General features: G+C 41.9%; 2 protein-coding genes across 9 annotated transcripts in view; both read left to right on the top strand.

The window, feature by feature from the left end:
- Window positions 1-9756, top strand: part of RAD17 (RAD17 homolog (S. pombe)) — a 67203-nt gene extending 57447 nt beyond the window's left edge. For all 6 annotated transcript variants that reach the window (XM_011985266.1, XM_011985264.1, XM_011985268.1 and 3 more), the window contains 2 exons: window positions 5870-5927; window positions 8984-9756. In XM_011985266.1, coding sequence (XP_011840656.1) covers window positions 5870-5927; window positions 8984-9245 — 320 coding nt within the window. In that variant the 3' untranslated portion in view covers window positions 9246-9756. The remainder of the gene's footprint in view (window positions 1-5869; window positions 5928-8983) is intronic.
- Window positions 9757-10075: 319 nt separating this feature from the next.
- Window positions 10076-19535, top strand: part of MARVELD2 (MARVEL domain containing 2) — a 41754-nt gene continuing 32294 nt past the window's right edge. The window contains exons 1-4 of one of the 3 annotated variants that reach the window (XM_011985250.1): window positions 10107-10130; window positions 13908-13933; window positions 14357-15918; window positions 18898-18933. In XM_011985250.1, coding sequence (XP_011840640.1) covers window positions 14770-15918; window positions 18898-18933 — 1185 coding nt within the window. In that variant the 5' untranslated portion in view covers window positions 10107-10130; window positions 13908-13933; window positions 14357-14769. Of the gene's footprint in view, window positions 10131-13907; window positions 13934-14356; window positions 15919-18897; window positions 18934-19535 lie in introns of all 3 variants that reach the window. The other 2 variants (XM_011985249.1, XM_011985251.1) reach the window with 2 other exon arrangements.

The following is a 19535-nucleotide window of genomic DNA, read 5'->3' as shown; positions in this document are numbered from 1 at the left end:
AAAAAAAAAAAAAAAAGATAAAAATAGCCAGGTGTAGTGGCACACACCTATAGTCCCAGCTACTTGGAGGCTGAGGTGGGCAGATGCTTTGAGCCTGGAAAGGGAAGGTTGCAGTGAGCCGAGATCATGCTACTACATTCCAGCCTGGGGCACAGAGTGAGATGCTGTCTTAGAAGGCAAAGGACAGGATAGACATTTCTTAAAAGAAGACATACAATAGGTAAATGAAAAACTGCTTAACATTAAAACTTAACACTAATGATCAGGGAAACACTTTAAAACCACAATGAGATTTCATATTACACCAGTTAGAATGGCTGTTATCAAAAAGACAAATGATAACAAGTGTTGGCCAGGGTGTGGCGAAAAGGGAATCCTTACAGAGTTAGTAAGAATGTAAATTAGCACAGCTGTTTTGAGGAACAGTATGGAGGTTCCTTAAAAAACTGAAAATAGGCCGGGCACGGTGGCTCACGCCTATAATCCCAGCACTTTGGGAGGCCAAGGCAGGCGGATCACGAAGTCAGGAGTTTGAGAGCAGCCTGGCAACGTAGTGAAACCCCGTCTCTACTGAAAGTACAAAACAAAACAAAAAAACAACTAAAAATAGGCTGGGCATGGTGACTCACACCTGTAATCCCAGCACTTTGGGAGGCCAAGGCAGGCGGATCACGAAGTCAGGAGTTTGAGAGCAGCCTGGCAACGTAGTGAAACCCCGTCTCTACTGAAAGTACAAAACAAAACAAAAAAACAACTAAAAATAGGCTGGGCATGGTGACTCACACCTGTAATCCCAGCACTTTGGGAGGCCAAGGTGGGCAGATCACCTGAGGTTAGGAGTTCAAGACTAGCCTGACCAACATGGTGAAGCCCTGCCTCTACTAAAAATACAAAAATTAGCCGGGCATGGTGGTGCATGCCTGTAATCCCAGCTATTTGGGAGGCTGAGGCAGGAGAATCGCTTGACCCTGGGAGGCAGAGGTTGTGGTGAGCCAAGATCACGCCATTGCACTCCAGCCTGGCAACAAGAGCAAAACTCTTGTCTCAAAAAACAAACCCTAAAAATAGAACTACCATATGATCCAGCAGTCCCACTACTGGACATATATCCAAAGAATATGAAGTCGAGGCCAGGCACAGTGGCTCATGCCTATAATCCCAGCACTTTGGGAGGCGAGGCAGGCAGATCACTTGAGGCCAGGAGTTTGAGACCAGCCTGGCAAACGTGGTGAGACCCCATCTCTACCAGAAATATAAAAAATTAGCCAGGTGTGGTGGTACACTCCTGTAGTCTCAGCTATTCTGGAGGCTGAGGCAGAAGAATTGCTTGAATCCAGGTGTTGGAGGTTATAACAGTGAGCTGAGATCATGTCACTGCACTCCAGCCTAGGTGACAGAGCCAGACTCCATCTCAAAAAATATATATATATATGAAGTCAATATGTTGAAGAGATATCTGCCCTCCCTCCCATGTTTTATTGCAGCATTATTCACAATAACCAAGGTATGGAGTCAGTCTAATTGTCCATTGGATGAAGAAAATGTGGTATATATACACAATGGAACATTATTTGGCCATAAAAAAGAACAAAATTTTGTCATTTGCAATAACATGGATGAACCTGGAAGACCTTATTTGAAATGAAATAAGCCAGGCACAGAAAGACAACTATTGCATATTCTCACTTATATAGGAGCTAAAAAAGTTGATCTCATAGTAGTAGTGCACACAATGGGATTACCATGGCTTGGGTGATAGGGGAGATGTTGATCAAAGAATACAAAATTTTGTTACGTAGGAGGAGTAAATTCAAGAGTTCTGTTTTACAACATGGTGACTATAAGTAGTATTTTGTGTGGGCGGGGGGGGGGTTTGTTTCTTTTTTTGAGTCAGAGTATCACTCTTATCACCCAGGCTGGATTGTGGTGGTGTGATCACGGCTCACTGCAGCCTAAACCTCCTTGGCCCAAGTGATCCTCCCACCTCAGCCTCCTGAGTAGCTGGTAACCACAGGTGCGCACCACCACACTTGGCTAATTTTTGTATTTTTTTTTTCTAAAGATGGGGTTTTGCTGTGTTGCACAGGCTGGTCTTGAACTCCTGGATTCAAGCAATCCTCCCACCTCAGCCTCCCAAAGTGCTGGGACTACAGGTGTGAGCCACCACACCCAACCAATATATTGTATTCTTGAAAAATGCTGAGAGTGAATGTAAAGTGTCTTTGCCACTTTGCCACAAAAATAATAACTCTGTGAGGTAATATATATGTTAATTAGCTATAGTTCGTCATTCTACAATGTATGTATTAAAACAATATGTTGCCCACAGTAAATATATACAATTTTGTTTGTTAATTAAAATAACTCTGATTGTAGTAGCTTTTTTTTTTTTTTTTGAGATGGAGTCTTGCTGTATCTCCTAGGCTGGAGTGCAGTGGCACCATGTTGGCTCACTGCAACCTCTGCTTCCCGGGTTCAAGTGATTCTCCTACCTCAGCCTCCTGAGTAGCTTGGATTACAGGCACACACCACCACACCCAGCTAATTTTTGTATTTTTAGTAAACATGAGGTTTTACTGTGTTGGCCAGGCTGGTCTCAAACTCCTGACCTCAGGTGATCCGCCTGCTTCAGCCTGTGTAGTAGAATTTTTAACAGGTAAGTATCCAAAGGTCCTCATAGTGTTAGATGTGCAAACTTTAAAAAGTTTATAAAAATTAGTAAAAGTAAGATGTTTTCGTTTTTCTTACAAATTTTTATACTGTTTCTTCCGCTTTTATTTACTATGTCATTTTCAGCCATTATTTCTTTAAATATTTTTCTGCCTCTTTCTGTCCTTCTAGTCCTTCATTAGGTTATGTTCACTTGAAAGTGCTCTACATTTTTCTGAGATTTTGTTCATATTTCTTCTGTTTTCTCTATGTCAATCTATGTCCAAATCATTTTTTTGTTTTTTTTTTGAGACAGAGTCTCCCTCTGTTGCTTAGGCTGGAGTGCAGTAGCACCATCTCAGCTCACTGCAGTCTCCACTTCCTGGATTCAAGCAGTTCTCCTGCCTCAACCCCCTGAGTAGCTGGGATTACAGGCACATGCCACTATGTCTGGCTAATTTTCGTACTTTTAGTAGAGATGGGGTTTCGCCATGTTGACCAGGCTGGCCTTGAACTCCTGACCTCAGATGATCTACCTGCCTCAGCCGCCCAAAGTGCTGGGATTACAAGCATGAGCACCATGCCTGGCCTATGTCCAAGTTTGATTCTGGTTCAAATCTACTGTTGAGTCCCTTTAGTGAATTTTTCATTTTAGTTATTGTACTTTTTGACTCCAGAATTTTCATTTGGTTCTTTTTATAATTTTTGTCTTTTTGTTGATACTCTTTTTCATGAGACATTGTCATCACAGCTTTCTTTACTACTTTAAGTATGATTTCCTTTTCTACTTTGAAAATACTTATAATGGCTTACTGAAGTATTTTTCTGTTGAATTTAATGTCTGAGCCCTCGCAAAAGCAGTTTCTTTTGCCCATATTTTTCTTGTGTGTAGGTCACACTTTCCTGTTTCTTTACATGTCATAATTTTTTGTTGAAAACTAGATGTTTTAGGGAATATATTGTAGCAATTTTGGAGAATATTGATTCTCCTCTGGGGCTTGTTTTTATTGTTGTGTGCTTGTTTATTTGTTTAGTGACTTGGCTAAACTCATGTAATGAAGGCTGTCTTTTGCAATATGAAGCCTTCCTCCCTCTTTCTTCAGAGAGCTCATCCTTGGCTGTGCCCACAGTTTACTTGGGATGATGGTGGTTTTAGCAGAGCTCACTTTGTGTCTTTCCCTGATATCTCTGTATAGCTCTCTGCTTCCTTTGGTATCATGCTGTTGGCTCCCCTAATTACTTTTTTTTTTTTTTTGGAGGGTGGGGGAAGGGTCTCACTCTATCACCCAGACTGGAGTGCAGTGGCACGATGGCTCACTGCAACCTCCGCTTCCCGGGCTCAAGCAATTCTTATGCGTCAGTCTCCTGAGTAGCTGGGACTACAGGCGCATGCCACCATCCGCAGCTAATTTTTCTATTTTTAGTAGACATGGCATTTCACCATGTTAGCCAAGCTGGTCTTGAACTCCTGACCTCAAGTGATCCACCCACCTTGGCCTCCGACAGTGCTGGGATTACAGACGTGAGCCTGACTACTCCCTAATTACTATCTAATTGCCGTGTTTTCAGCAGTGCTCTAGGACAAAAATTTCTCCACAGTCTGATCCAATTTAATTTGGGCAGTTGTAGGCTTTCAAGCCAGTTTCTGAGGGTTGTTCTGAAACCAGGAGGGCTCTTCTTAGTTATCTCTTTCCCTGGTTGTTTCTTATGAACTAGTTGGCTTATGTTTAGCTTGTTCTTACTTAAGAGGAGCTGGTTTCAGGGGTGCCCTTTAGGCTTGAATTTCCCCACACTATGTTTCAAATAATGTCAGTTCCTTTGGGGAAAGCTTCAGAGCTTTTTCCTATGGACTGCCTCTCCTCTGGGCAAAATCTCTAAGCCACTTATTCTGGTTGGGTGCCCAGCTGCAGAGGTAGCCTCTGATTATTTTGGCTTGCCTCTCCCAGTGTGTACCATCTGCTGTGTAACAAACTGGGATAAGGGAGACTGCAGTTGGGACAGGGGACAGTGCCTTTGGGTTAGAACCTCTTATCCTGTGAGTAGGGCTGGGTGGAGAAAGGAAGCCCCAATCACCCTGCTACACTCCAGTAGGAAGGAGTCGTTAGTTCTTGGCTACACCCACCTGGAATAAAATGTTCATCAAGCTGAGCCCTCTCAGCTCAGGACTGGGAATAGGAGGGAGAGAATGGGAGTGGCTCAGATGCCTCAGATTCTTCCTGTTTGATTTTCTTGAATAGATCTCTTCTCATTTGCTGTATGCTATTAGGACAATTTCCAGAGACTTTAAATGATTGATTTTTTAAAATTTTCACCAATTTTGCTTATGTCTGGGAGTGGGTACACAAGAGCTTATGCTGTCATCCTGAAAGTTGACTATGTCATTCTTTTTCTTTATGAATTTTTAATTGTGATAAAGTATACAAAGCATAAAGTTTATCACCTTAACCATTTTGAATTTTACAGTGCAGTAGTGTTAAGTATATCCACCTTGTTCTGCAACCAGTTTGCGAAACTTTTGCTTCTTGTAAAACTGAAATTCTATAACTATTAGCATTAATTCCCCTTTTCCCTTCCCCCTGGCAGCCACCATTCTACTTTCTGTCTCTATGAATTTATGACTCTAAATACTTCATATAAGTGGAATCATACAATATTTGTTCTTTTGTGACTGGTCTCACTTAGAATGATGTTATCACAGTTCATTTGTGTTACAGCATGTGTCCTTTTTAAAGCTGAGTAATACTCAATTAGATGTATCTACCACATTTGGTTATCCATTCATCTGTTGACGGACACTTGGGTTGCTTCCACCCATTGATTATTGTTAATGCTGATATGAACATGGGCATACAAATATGTTTTGGAGACTCTGCTTTTAATTCTTTGGGGTATATACCCAGAAGTGGAATTGTTAGATCATACAGTAATTCTATTTTTAATTTTTTGAGGACCCACTATACTGGTTTCCACAGCGGCTACACCATTTTACATTCCCATGAGCAATGCACAAGGGTTCCATTTTCTCCACATCCTTACCCATACTTCTTGTTTTCTGGTTTTTTATAACAGTCATCCTTAATAGATGTGAATTGGTATCTCACTATGGCTTGGATTTGCATTTCTCTAAAGATTAGAATAAGCACATCTTTTCATGTGCTTATTGGCCATTTGTATATTTTCTTTGGAAAATTGTTTACAACTTTTAAAAAATCTGTTTCAGCTCAGATTTCTTTTATCCAAGATATTGGAAGGCTCCCTCTGAAGCGACACTTTGGAAGGTAAGCTGATCATCTCAATTTCCAAAAAGCTGATAATGAAATGTCTACTGAATATGTTCAATATGAATTAATAACTGTTATCTGTAACATCCAAGAAAGACATACTGTACCTAGTAATTTATAAACATAATTATATTATAGACCCTTCCTTTTCTTAAATATAAAGCATATTTTCACCTATTTCCAATGGACTATACCAGATTAAATGGAATCAGGGAATCACAAAGGCAGAGGAATCTTTAAAATCCTCCAATTCAACAAATCTAGAAACCCCTTTCCAGCTTTCCTGTCGAGAGATGTTCTTAGCCTACGCTTGAAGACCTGCAATGACTAGGAACTGCCTCAGAAGGAGCAGTGTCCTTGATATATTCTTATTTTAGAAAATTTAGACAAGCAAAAAATAGATATATGTGTGTGTGTGTGTGTGTGTGTATATATATATGAGATTCATTTTATTGGAAAGTAGCTTCTGTGCCATTATCAGTGATTAACACAAAACATATACTTCAGTTTGACTTAGCTTATTTGTAAGATCGAATTAAGTGCTCAGGAATTGTTTAAAGATTTTTAAAATAGCCGGGCGTGGTGGCTCATGCCTGTAATCCCAGCACTTTGAGAGCCCGTGGCAGGTGGATCACCTGAGATCAGGAGTTCAAGACCAGCCTGAACAACATGGTGAAACCCCATCTTTACTAAAAATACAAAATTTAGCTGGGTGTGGTGGTACATTCCTGTAATCCCAGCTACTCAGGAGGCTGAGGCAGGAGAATCGCTTCAATCTGGGAGGTCGAGGTTGCATTGAGCCAAGATTACACCATTGCGTCCCAGCCTGGGGTGCAACAACACAAAAGCAAAACTCCATCTCAAAAAAAAAAAAAAAGATTTAAAAAATCTTGCTTACTGGATGCATGGACAAAAGTAAGTGATAGAAATGGCACCTCTGACTCCTCCTACCTTTTCTCCTATTTCTGGTCCCAAATGGAAAACTCTTGTGATGTGAGGTTTTTCCCCCTGTCTATCCTCAAAGATTCATTAAGTCCTTTGTAGTGTTAATGTTTTTTTCTGATTACTGGCTTAGCTATGCGGAGCCCATCTTTCCTATCACAGAAGGACCATGATGGATCTTGAAGCATCGTCCCACTGGGATGTAATCAGGGCTTATACATTTCATAAACACTGCGTTTCTTCTCACATCCCTCTGAATGAAAGCAGGACCAGATCTCTTTGATGGCTCCTTTCCCTGACCCCCTAAGTTTATGGCATCAAAATAAAGACAAATAAAGACAAGTATCTTCTATTGTATTTTTGCTCCTGAGTTGTATTGGGTTGCTGCAAAAGTAATTACTTTTACACAAGCCTAAATTGAATGAGAATCTTCACTATTTTATTATTGGTTCAACTACCTACTTGATGTGACTTCAGAGGCAGTATTTTCTTTTCTTTTCTTTTTTTTCCTAGACAGAGTCTCTCTCTCTCGCCCATGCTGGAGTGCAGTGGCGCAATCTTGGCTCACTGCAAGCTCCGCCTCCCAGGTTCTTGCCATTCTCCTGCCTCAGCCTCCCAAGTAGCTGGGACTACAGGCACCTGCTACCAGGCCCGGCTAATTTTTTTTTTTTTTTTTTTTTTTGTATTTTTAGTAGAGACGGGGTTTCACTGTGTAGGCCAGGATGATCTTGATCTCCTGACCTCATGATCTGCCCACCTCGGCGTCCCAAAGTGCTGGGATTACAGGCGTGAGCCACTGCGTCTGGCCACGAGAGGCAGTATTTTCCATGGTGTATATTACAATGACTGGTACTATCTTTTATTTATGTAGACCATATTTAAAACCATCATATGTTTAGTATTTAGTATTTAATATTTAATAGATGTTTAATTTCCTGTAATTCAACCTATACATTATTTTTGCCCATTTAGCTTCTTTTCAACTTTTACTATCCTAGCCTTGTAGATAAGTTATCATGCACTTCAAATACTATTTACTTAGGATGAATTCCTACAAATGAAATTGCTGGATCAATAGTATATACCTTTTGGGGCTTTTCTTCTTTATTGCCAAATCGTTGGCAAGAAAATTTTTCCAATTTTATATCCACTTACAGTGTATCAGTATGTTCTTTTCTCCTAACCCTTGCCACCACTGGGTTTTAAAAGTATCTTTGCCAGTTTAGAAGATGACAGTAGTAGGCCAGGCGCAGTGGCTCATGCCTGTAATCCCAGCACTTTGGGAGGCTGAGGTGTGTGAATCATCTAAGGTCAGGAGATCGAGACCAGCCTTGCCCAACATGGTGAAACCCCATCTCTACTAAAAATACAAAAACTAGCTGGGCGTGGTGGTGCCTGCCTGTAATCCCAGCTACTCCGGAGGCTGAGTCAGGAGAATCGCTTGAACCTGAGAGGCAGAGGTTGCAGTAAACTGAGATTGCACCACTGCACTCCAGCTGGGGCGATAGAGCAAGACAGTCTCAATAAAAAAAAAGAAAAAATCTTTACTGAAGACATTATTTCTTTTTATTTTTAGGTGTTTTCTTGTGGTTTGGATTGGTTTCTTTTTTTTTTTTTTGTTTTTTCCTGAGGCAGAGTCTTGCTCTGTTGCCGCCCAGGCTGGAGTTTAGTGTGGCACTAGCTTGGCTCACTGCAACCTCCGCCTCCTGGGTTCAAACAATTCTCCTGCCTCAGCCTCCTGAGTAGCTGGGATTACAGACGCATGCCACCATGCCTGGCTAGTTTTTCTATTTTCAGTAGAGATGGGGTTTTGCCATGTTGTCCAGGCTGGTCTTGAACTCCTGGCCTCAAGTGATCTGCCTCCCTCGGCCTCCCACAGTGCTGATAGTATAGGCATGAGCCACCGTGTTCAGCTCCTTTTTGTATTTTAAGTTGTAGGAACTTATTCACAGTTTGTCATTTACCTTGTAATTTTGTTTTTGTAGTTAAAGGGACTAGCTGAACAGCACAATGTAGGTAAATGAAAGATGGCTTCATAATCATCACACTCATGGTGTAATTTAAAAATCTCCCCCTTTGGTTCTTGTTAATGCCTGCAATGAATCTGACAGATTGAAAATGGAAGCCCTGACTGACAGGGAACATGGAATGATAGACCCTGACAGCGGAGATGAAGCCCAGCTTAATGGAGGACATTCTACAGAGGAATCTCTGGGTGAACCCACTCAAGCCACTGCCCCGGAAACCTGGTCTCTTCCTTTGAGTCAGAATAGTGCCAGTGAACTGCCTGCTAGCCAGCCCCAGCCCTTTTCAGCCCAAGGAGACATGGAAGAAAACATAATAATAGAAGACTATGAGAGTGATGGGACATAGAAGCCAGCCTGCTAATCTGATTCCTACTTCACAGATTCATTTTTGTTTCATTCAGTGGTACTTCAGCAGAGTTAATATGCTTTTCTGATGAATTACACAACAGTTTGTTAATTCTTCATTCTTGTAGTATTTCATCACAAGAAACCTACTCTTCTGTCATCTTGAAGTAAATAGAAGATCAAGCCTTCAAATCTCTGAATTTTTTCTGTAGTATTTATTAAATCTGTGAGTGGTTTAAGGAGCGGTCAGTGTGTATAAAGTGTGTTTCAACATTATGCCAAATATCAAAATGTGAAGGACTAATTCAGGATGCAAAAACGTTATGCGGGGTTGTAAATATGAACTATACCACAGTTTAGGATGCAATTATGAGTGTAAACTGTGTGCCTTATTTACACTTCATTGTCTTCAGCTTCTCATATATAGTTTTGATGTGTTGTACAGTGGAATATCTTAGATACTTTTTGGAAAGTATTTACATAATTTATATCACAATTAAAATGTTGAATTTCATTTTGTTTCTCCTGTCTTTTAACGTAAATTACCTAGCATGCACTGTCTGCCTTAGATCCTTAGGCACAGTGCACGAATCTCCCTCACCCCGTGTCAGACTTTTCAAAAGATGGGGAAGAGGACGGCAAAGCTGCGATGAGAACTGTAACTACCTTTCCAAAAGAGCCCCGTGTGTAGTCATTGCCGCGAGGTGCCGGCCGGTGGCACCGATCAGCCTGGGTCCAGAGTGGGAGTCGGGCCGATAGAGCCGGGCGGGGCAGAGCTGGGCGGGCAAAGCTGGGCTCGTCCCGCCCGGCCACACCCCCGCCCCGGAGTCAGATACCGGTTTCAGAGTTCCGGGCGGCGTGCGCGCTTTTCCTGGCGACTGCGCAGGTAAGTGGGGCCGGGGTGGACTGCGCAGGTAAGTGGGGCCACGTGACCGGGAGAGGAGGGCCCGGCGGCCCCCAGCCCAGGTGTGCGGGGACCGAAGGGTGCCCGCGCTCGGCGGCACTCAGCCTACCATAGCCCGCGGGGGAGGCCGGAACCAGGGATCGGGGAGGCCCGCGTCCCGCCGGGTTTCGCTCTGCAGACGCAGGTGCGGCCGAGCCGCCGTCCTTCCGGGCGCGGGGCGGGGCGCGGCGCGCACCTTGGGGCGATCCCGGTGCTCCTGACCTGGGAGATCTCCCGGCTTAGTTTCGGCCTCGTTGGGGCGGAATCTCCAAAGACAGTGGGTTTCAGCCAGAAACGCGAAGACGAACGCCCAGCCGGCGCGGGCAGAGCCGAGGACGCAGTGAGATTTGTGAGACCGGGCGCCCAGAGGCTGGCGCGGGGGATACCCTACAGCGAAAATGCTCGGTACCCCCGGGCAGTCGTGGGTTAGTTAGAACCACAGAGCTTTTCCCGATCCCTTGGAAGCGCAGAAGTATCCGAAATCTACCCCTTTCTTGGGTCCAGCAAAACTTTTAAGCCAGGTAAACCGGTGGTTCTGTTTGTGGAAAGGTGACCAGGCATGATTCCTGTGACACTTAGCTGGGGGAGCCATTTCTTCTGCCTCTGCCGCGGCTTTCCAAAATGAGTGTACGAGAGTGAAGTAAGAGTCCGGGGCCTGAGCGGGACAAAGACACACGCTGCCGCGGCCTGCGGGACCAGAACGGACTCTCAGTGACATCCTGAAAGACATTAGGGGTATCCAGATATTTAAGATGTAATTAAATACAGCTAACCATTCCCTTCTAAAAATCACATTAACTTGCTTTTCCACAACTCTATAATAATTGCTTGTTTTTTATTTAAAAATGGATAAGGTGATTTGATTCAAATAAGCCACTTCACAGGTGAAGAGTTAAATCCATTACAGTGAATCTTATTTTTACCAGTGAGTTGAATTAAGCATGGTGTATCCTGTAAACGCTGTGTAAAACTTGCTAAGATCATTTGTTGTGCTTTTGCTTCTACATTTCTTAGGAATGTGTTTCAAAAACTAGAGTCGTAATAGCATTTCTAGAACTTACACTTTTTTTTAGAGAAAGAAATAAAAGAGAAAGGTACAAAAATAAATGATTGTTATACAGAACTGCTTTGCACTGGGCACCCTGCTGGGTCCATCAGAGTTAATCCTTTAAGGTCAGAGTGCCCTGTTAGAAGACCCTAGGGTTCCACCCCATTCTCTTGTCTCCAGTCTGTACATATTCTCTGTGCCTTGCTTGCCCCCTTACATCTCTTCCTGGATTTTTAACGCATCTGAAACACTCTTCAGTCTGCTGCTCCCCAAGGCTAAGCGGGAGGGGTGGAGAATGAAGTATAGACAGATAAAATGATCAGATGTCTGGGGTTTACTTCAGAGGACTCAGCGGCGGAGGAAATAGTATGGGGAGTATAAATGAAACAAGTTTGGCAATAAATTGATAAATGTAGAAGCTGGATGTGGGTACACAAGGGTTCATAATGCTATTCTTTCTACTTTTTATTATATTTGAAAATTTCTATAATAAAAATTTTAAATACCTATCTAGCATTTGACCTCTTCTCACGATCTCAGAGATCCATTGGATTATTTCAATGGCCTAGCCAGTCTTCCTGTTTTACCTCTTGCCTTCTGAAGTGTACTCTCAACACAGCATCCATAGTGATACTGTTAAAATTAGTCAAATCATGTCACTCCTCTATTCAGAATTCTCCAGTGGCTTCTCATCTCACTCCCAGCAAAAGACAAAGTCCTTTCTTTCCAGTGGTTTTCAAGGCCCTACATGATTCAGATGGCCTCAGTTCTACTATTCACCTTCTTACCCACTTTGCTGCTGCCACAGTAGCCTCCATGCCTGAATATTTCTTGAACATACCAGGCACTCCTGCCTCAGGGCATCTGCGCTAGCTGTTCTATCTGCCCGAACACTTGTCCCTGATAATGGCCGGGCTTCCTCCTTCACCTTCAGTTCTACACTCAGATGTCCCTTTCTCTATGAAGATTTCCCTGGTCACTTGGTTTAAGATTGTAACATCCTGTCACCATTGCAATCTTTACCCCATTTCTCAACTTTGTTCTTTAGCATACTGTATATTTCATTTATCATCTGTCAAGCCGCCCGGCACTCCCCCAGTTAAAGCATCATGAAGGCAAGGATTTCAGTCTGGTTTGTCCACCAGTATACCTTCAGCATGCCTGGTGCAAGGCAGGTTAAATGAAGGGTCTTTGTTTTCCAAAGTAAAATAAAATAAAGCCTTAGGAATTTCCAAATTGTTCAACAGTATAAAGCTGGGGTTATCAGACCAGGTGCAGTGGCTAACGCTTGTAATCCCAACACTTTGGGTGGCCAAGGCAGGAGGATCGCTTGAGCCCAGGAATTCAAGACCAGCCTAGACAACACAGTGATACTTAATGTCTATTAAAAATTTTAAAGAATTAGCAGCCGAGTGTGGTGGCTCACGCCTATAATCCCAGCACTTTGGGAGGCCGAGGCGGGCGATCACAAGGTCAGGAGATCAAGACCATCCTGGCTAACATGGTGAAACCCCATCTCTACTAAAAATACAAAACATTAGTAGCCAGACATGGTGGTGGGCACCTGTAGTCCCAGCTACTCGGGAGGCTGAGGCAGGAGAATGGCGTGAACCCGGGAGGCGGAGCTTGCAGTGAGCTGAGATCGAGCCACTGCACTCCAGCCTGGGCGACAGAGCGAGTCTCAAAAAAAAAAAAAAGAATTAGCTGGGTATGGTGGCATGCGCCTGTAGTCCCAGCTACTCAGGAGGCTGAGGCAGCAGTGAGCTATGATTATGCTCCTACTCTCTGGCCTGGGAAACAGAGTGAGACCCTGTCTTTAAAATATTAAATAAGTAAATAAGTAATAAATAAGTGAAACAATAACAAAAAAGATGGGGTTATCCATTTTAATTTTGAGACCGTAGTATCAAGTACAATACCATGTGCCCAGTTTAAGTCTTCAATAATGAGACTTGGCAGGGTGTGAATGAAAAAAAATTTTTAATTCTTCAAGCAAAATACTTATAAACAATTTGAGAGAGAAATTCGGCATACCTTAACCCTAGTAGTTAATTCGCAAATGGTTTTCTTCCTGTGTGTGGGTGCAGAGCACTGATTTCATGAATCAATAGGCTTAGTAAAAGTGCATTTTCTGCTTTATTTTTGAAGTGGATTAAATACCTTCTGAAATACTTGAGTCTCTCCTTGGGAACAGTAAATCACCTGAATTGCTCTGGAAAGAGTAATATTAATGGTCATTGCTGCCATTCTCTATTGTGCCTTGGGGGAGCCTTAGCCTTTGGTGATTGTTGTCTCTGAGATTCCATTTTTTTACATCTAGTTTCCATTGTTAATATTTTAGACTGGAAGAAGCAAGTCCTCTAAAATGACTTTGTTGATTTAGGAAGGGGAAGGGCTGTGCACTCCCTTTGTTTTAACAGACTGCCTCTCCTAGGCTGTTCCAAGTGAAAATGAAGAATATTTGCTGACCCATCAAATTTCACTGCACTCAAACTCTTAGTATTTTGATTTAGATGTTTGAGGAAATGACTCTACTTGGGAGTGTGTTCGCGTTCTGTTTTGTTAAAGTTTTGTCACTTTTGTTCTTTATTTTATTGTTTAATAGGTCTCACAGATAAATTACATTTATAAATATTTCAGTTTTCATTTCTTTTTTTTTTTTCCCTTTTTAGAGACAGAGACTCGCTGTGTCACCCAGGCTAGAGTGCACTGGTGCAGTCAGAGCTCACTGTAACCTCAGACTCCTGGGGTCAGGTGATTCTCTCCTCTACCTTAGCCTTCCAAGTAGCTGAGACTGGGCACAGCACCACACATGGCTAATTTTTTAAAATTTTTTGGGTAGATACAGGTCTCACTATGTTGCCAGGCTGGTCTTCCACTCCTGGCCTTAAGTGATCCTGCTGCCTTGGCCTCTCAAAAGTGCTAGGATTACAGGCATGAGCCATCATGCCCAGCCTAACATTTTAAATCTTGATTGCATTTAAAATGGCATAGAATGATGACTGTATCCCTAGGTAATATAATTGTTTAAAATATAGAAAATATATAGTGTTAAAATATACATATTTGTCTTTTTTTTTTTTTTTTTTTTTTTGAGACAGGGTCTAGCCCTGTCACCCAGGCTGGAGTGCAGTGGCGCAATCTTGGCTCACGGCAACCTCTGCCTCCTGGGTTCAAGCGATCTATATCTCAACCTCCCGAGTAGCTGGGATCACAGGTGCATGCTACCACGCCTGGCTAGTTTTTGTATTTTCAGTAGAGAGAGTGTTTCACCATGTTGGTCAGGCTGGTCTCAAACTCCTGACCTGAAATGATCCGCCTGTCTTGGCCTCCCGAAGTGCTGGGATTACAGGCATGAGCCACCATGCCCAGTCTCATATTTATCATTTTTGTATATCATAATAATTAGACATGATCCTGTTGGTCTCCTAAATAGTTTTTGCTACTACGTGAATAAAATCAGCATCGTTGAGAGGATAAGTAACTAATCATAAGTGATAACTTTAAATTTGGCCACAGGTGTGAAAATCACAAATGTCATCAAATGATGGAAGATCCAGGAATCGGGACAGGCACTACGATGCGGTCCCAAGCGACCTGCCCTATCAAGATAGCACCATAAGAACCCGCCCAACTCTTCACGACAGTGAACGGGCAGTGAGCGCTGATCCCTTGCCACCACCCCCTCTCCCATTACAGCCACCATTTGGGCCAGACTTCTACTCAAGTGACACAGAGGAACCAGCTGTAGCGCCAGATCTCAAACCAGTCAGGCGCTTTGTCCCCGACTCCTGGAAGAACTTCTTCAGAGGGAAGAAAAAGGACCCCGAATGGGATAAGCCGGTGTCTGATATCAGATACATCTCCGATGGAGTGGAGTGTTCACCACCAGCCTCTCCAGCAAGACCAAACCACCATTCGCCCCCCAACTCCTGCAAAGATCCCTACGGAGGGTCAGGAGGAACCTTTAGTTCCCGGAAAGAGGCTGACGCAGTGTTTCCCCAGGATCCCTATGGATCTCTAGACCGACACACACAAACAGTGCGAACATACAGTGAGAAGGTGGAGGAGTATAACCTGAGGTACTCCTACATGAAGTCGTGGGCAGGCCTGCTGAGAATACTGGGAGTGGTGGAGCTGCTTTTGGGGGCCGGTGTCTTTGCTTGTGTCACAGCTTACATTCACAAGGACAGTGAGTGGTACAACTTGTTTGGATATTCACAACCGTATGGCATGGGAGGCGTTGGTGGACTGGGCAGTATGTATGGGGGCTATTACTACAGTGGCCCTAAGACCCCTTTTATACTTGTGGTTGCTGGATTAGCTTGGATCACCACCATTATTATTCTGGTTCTTGGAATGTCCATGTATTACCGGACCATTCTTCTGGACTCTAATTGGTGGCCCCTAACTGAATTTGGAATTAACGTTGCCTTGTTTATTTTGTATATGGCCGCAGCCATAGTCTATGTGAATGATACCAACCGAGGTGGCCTCTGCTACTATCCGTTATTTAATACACCAGTGAACGCAGTGTTCTGCCGGGTAGAAGGAGGACAGATAGCTGCAATGATCTTCCTATTTGTTACCATGATAGTTTATCTCATTAGTGCTTTGGTTTGCCTGAAGTTATGGAGGCATGAGGCAGCTCGGAGACATAGAGAATATATGGAACAAAAAGAGGTAAGTGATTTCGTAATCCCTCATTTGTGTGTGTATGTTTGTTTTTTCTGTTATTTGCTCGCTTGTTAAAAAAAAGTATAGTGCTCAAAACAGAAAGCTTTCATAGAAATCTTTTCTTTTCTTTCTTTCTTTCTTTTTTTAATGGTTTGAGATTCAAAAGTCCTAGTGCAATATCTGACATGCTTTGACTGGGATAACCCACTCTGGTGTTTGGCTGTTATATAACATTGCAAGTAGACACCAGATGTGTGATATATAGTTTGTTGGCTGCATTATTATGTCTGTCTGAAGCTTAAGGAAAAGACACAGCTACTGGATTTTTACAAAGAAGAAGAATATAGTCAGTAAAATAAGTGTCTCATCATTAAAGTAAGTTTGAGAACAATCTTAATTCTTTAATATGGTAAAACTTAATAAAAACTCCTAATTTTTCATTTAAATGTTATGATTTACTTTCTCCCAGTGAGTTGAATAAAGCCAAATAAGAATATGGTAAACCATGTTTGATTTTTTTAAGTACTGAGAGATTGAATTGTAATGAACATACTCTGTGAAAACTTGCCCAGTGGTTTTGATAATTTGTCTTTATTTTGGGAAGACATATGGTCCAAAATGAGAATGGAAGTCCTACGTTGTTTTTGTATTTCTATAACTTAATAGGATAATAATGAGAATAAATAATAATGAGAACAATAAGAATAAAATAATAATCACTGAAGGATGAAATTATATAAAAGCCCTACCTAAAATTATTTTGGTTGAACAGTAGCAAATGTTAGAGTATGTTCCACTGGCTACATTATTCTCTGAAGTAAGTTGATACTTTGCTTTCTTCCAAGGAGATGTGTGTAGTAGACTCTCCTATGCCACTGAAATTTTCAGTATTTACCTTAAATTTCTTTTGTAATTTTAAGTTAACTATATTATGAATTTTTGCTTTTCCACTTTTCCTAAGACTTCTTAGATACTATACAGTTGCACATGGTATATATTGGGCAAAACTATAAATAAAAATTAAATCCTGTCCTTATAACAGCATACACTGACATATGTATTTTGTTTTTAATATTTCACTGGAATCTGATGCATAACAACAAGTAGCCCTTTGGTTTTAAAATTTTTTTAATTTTCTTTTTTTCTTTAAAGATGAGTATTTGCCGTGTTGTCCAGGCTGGTCTCAAACTCCTGGACTCAAGTAATCCACCTGCCTTGGCATCCCAAAGTGCTGGGATTACAGGTGTGAGCCACCATGCCTGGCCCGTCTTTTGGTGTTTTTAATTTTCTTTTTTTTTTTTTTTTTGAGACGGAGTCTCACTGTGTTGCCCAGGCTGGAGTGCAGTGGCACAATCTCGGCTCACTGTAACCTCCGCTTCCCAGGTTCAAGCAATCCTCCTGCCTCAGCCCCCCAGGTAGCTGGGATTACAGGCACACGCCACCATGCCCAGCTAATTTTTGTATTTTAGTTGAGACAGGGTTTCGCCATATTGGCCAGGCTGGTCTTGAACTCCTGACCTCTGGTGATTCATCCACCTTGGCCTCCCAAAGTGCTGGGATTATAGGCGTGAGCCACCGCACCCAGCCTTAAATTTTCTTTTTACACCTAGTGGAATGGGAAACAAATCGTTTTGTTGTTGCTGATGATGGTTTGTTTTGAGGGAGGGTCTCACTCTGTCACCCAGCCTGCAATATGGTGGCACAATCATGGCTCACTGCAGCTTTGACCTCCCAGGCTCAAGCAATCTTCCTGCCTCAGCCTCCCAGGCAACTGGGGCTACAGGCATACACCACCACACCTAGCTATTTTTTAATATTTTTTGTAGAGACAGGGTATCACTATGTTACCCAGGCTGGTCTCGAACTTCTGGGCTCAAGCAACCCTCCTGCCTCAGCCTCCCAACGTGTTGAGATGATAAGTATGAGCCACTGTGCTTGGTGGAAAAAAATAGTTTTATAACAAGTAGCTACATGTTATACAAAGAACTTTGACATGTGTCCATGTGATCTCTCTCTATATATGTATTTTAATTTTTTTGTAGAGACAGGGTCTCACTGTGTTGCTCAGGCTGGTCTCAAACTCCTGGCCTCAAGCAGTCCTCTCCCCTCAGCCTCCCAAAGTGCTGGGATTACAGGCATAAGCCACCTTGCCTAGCTTGATTGTCATAAAATAATTTATCTTGCTAGAACCCTACATAGATTGAAGTTATTTCTAAAAAGTTGTCTTAGCACATTAAGCATATTTCTTACCTTTTTTTTATGTAGCAAACCTTCACATATATTACATTTTTGTTCTTAAAGTTACAATTTATTTCTCAAATGTACATCTCTGTGTACAAAATAAAAAGTTTTAATTCTAATCAATATGAAATCCAAATAGTGAAACTCACATACTTCCTCATAATTTTATGCTAGTTGCATAAGTTATTAAATCTTAATATTTGAAAATTCTATGTGAATAGAATGATCAACATAATACTTTTATTTCTTCTTCCTTTCTCAACAAAAACTTACGTCTATGAGACTTTTCATAATGCCTAATTAGACTTCAGTCACCTGATGTTGAAAGTTGTGCCTGTCTATATGTTGCTGTAACTTCCTAAAGGTTAGAAGATGTAATAGCCCAGGGCTTTTTTCTGTTAATTTTATAGAGTAATTGTCCTAACTCTTTAATCATGCAAAGTAATGGGAGGCAAGAATAAATAAAATTTGAGGGTAATTCAGAGTGGTTTATCTAACAGTTTCCACCACCCCATATTCCCTACTCCTCTGTATGCCCCTGATTGACAGGGAATTACAGTTATCCCTCTTCTCAGTTCTCCACTGGCCCTTCAAAACCTAGGCAAAAAGAGGATGAGAAACACCCATCAAGTAGAGGATTGACCTCTTAAAATTGAGATTGAGCTATAAATACAAATGGATGAAAATATTTGCAAAGTAGCTTCACATGCCTTTGAAAAACTATTTGAACTCTTTTTGTTCCAGATAAATGAGCCATCATTGTCATCGAAAAGGAAAATGGTAAGAATAAAGTTTACTTCACATTATACTTTAGATTTATTAATACTTTTCTCTTAGGTCTATTTATCTACATGGTAGTATCATACATCTGTGAAATGTAGCTATTGGCCAGCCGTGGTGGCTCCTACCTGTAATCCCAGCACTTTGGGAGGCTGAGGAGGGCAGAGCACTTGAGACCAGGATTTCAAGACCAGCCTGGCCAAAATGGTGAAACCCTGTCTCCACCAAAAATACAAAAATTACCCGGGCATGGTGGCGCGCGCCTGTAATCCCAGCTACTCAGGAGGCTGAGGCATGAGAAACACTTGAATCTGGGAAGTGAAGGTTTAAGTAAGCCGAGATCACATCCCGGCACTTCAGCCTGGGTGACAGGGTGAGACTTTAAAAAAAAAGAAAAGGAAGTGTAGCAATTACATCAAGTTCATATTAGGACTTTGAGCTTTTTTCCAGATACTAAAAGGACCAGATTAAACAATCATTATCTATAGCTTCTTTTAATTTTGTTAGATGAAAATTTATGCAAGTTAACAAAGTTGGTTCAGGAGAACCAACATAAACCAACATATGTTTGAAATTTAATTTTTTTTTTTTTTTTTTTTTTT

This window comes from Mandrillus leucophaeus, unplaced genomic scaffold (genome assembly GCF_000951045.1).
Source record: "Mandrillus leucophaeus isolate KB7577 unplaced genomic scaffold, Mleu.le_1.0 Scaffold281, whole genome shotgun sequence".
NCBI lineage: Eukaryota > Metazoa > Chordata > Mammalia > Primates > Cercopithecidae > Mandrillus > Mandrillus leucophaeus.
The sequence above is the reverse complement of the archived record's forward strand: the minus strand, read 5'-3'. Positions and strand labels throughout refer to the sequence as shown.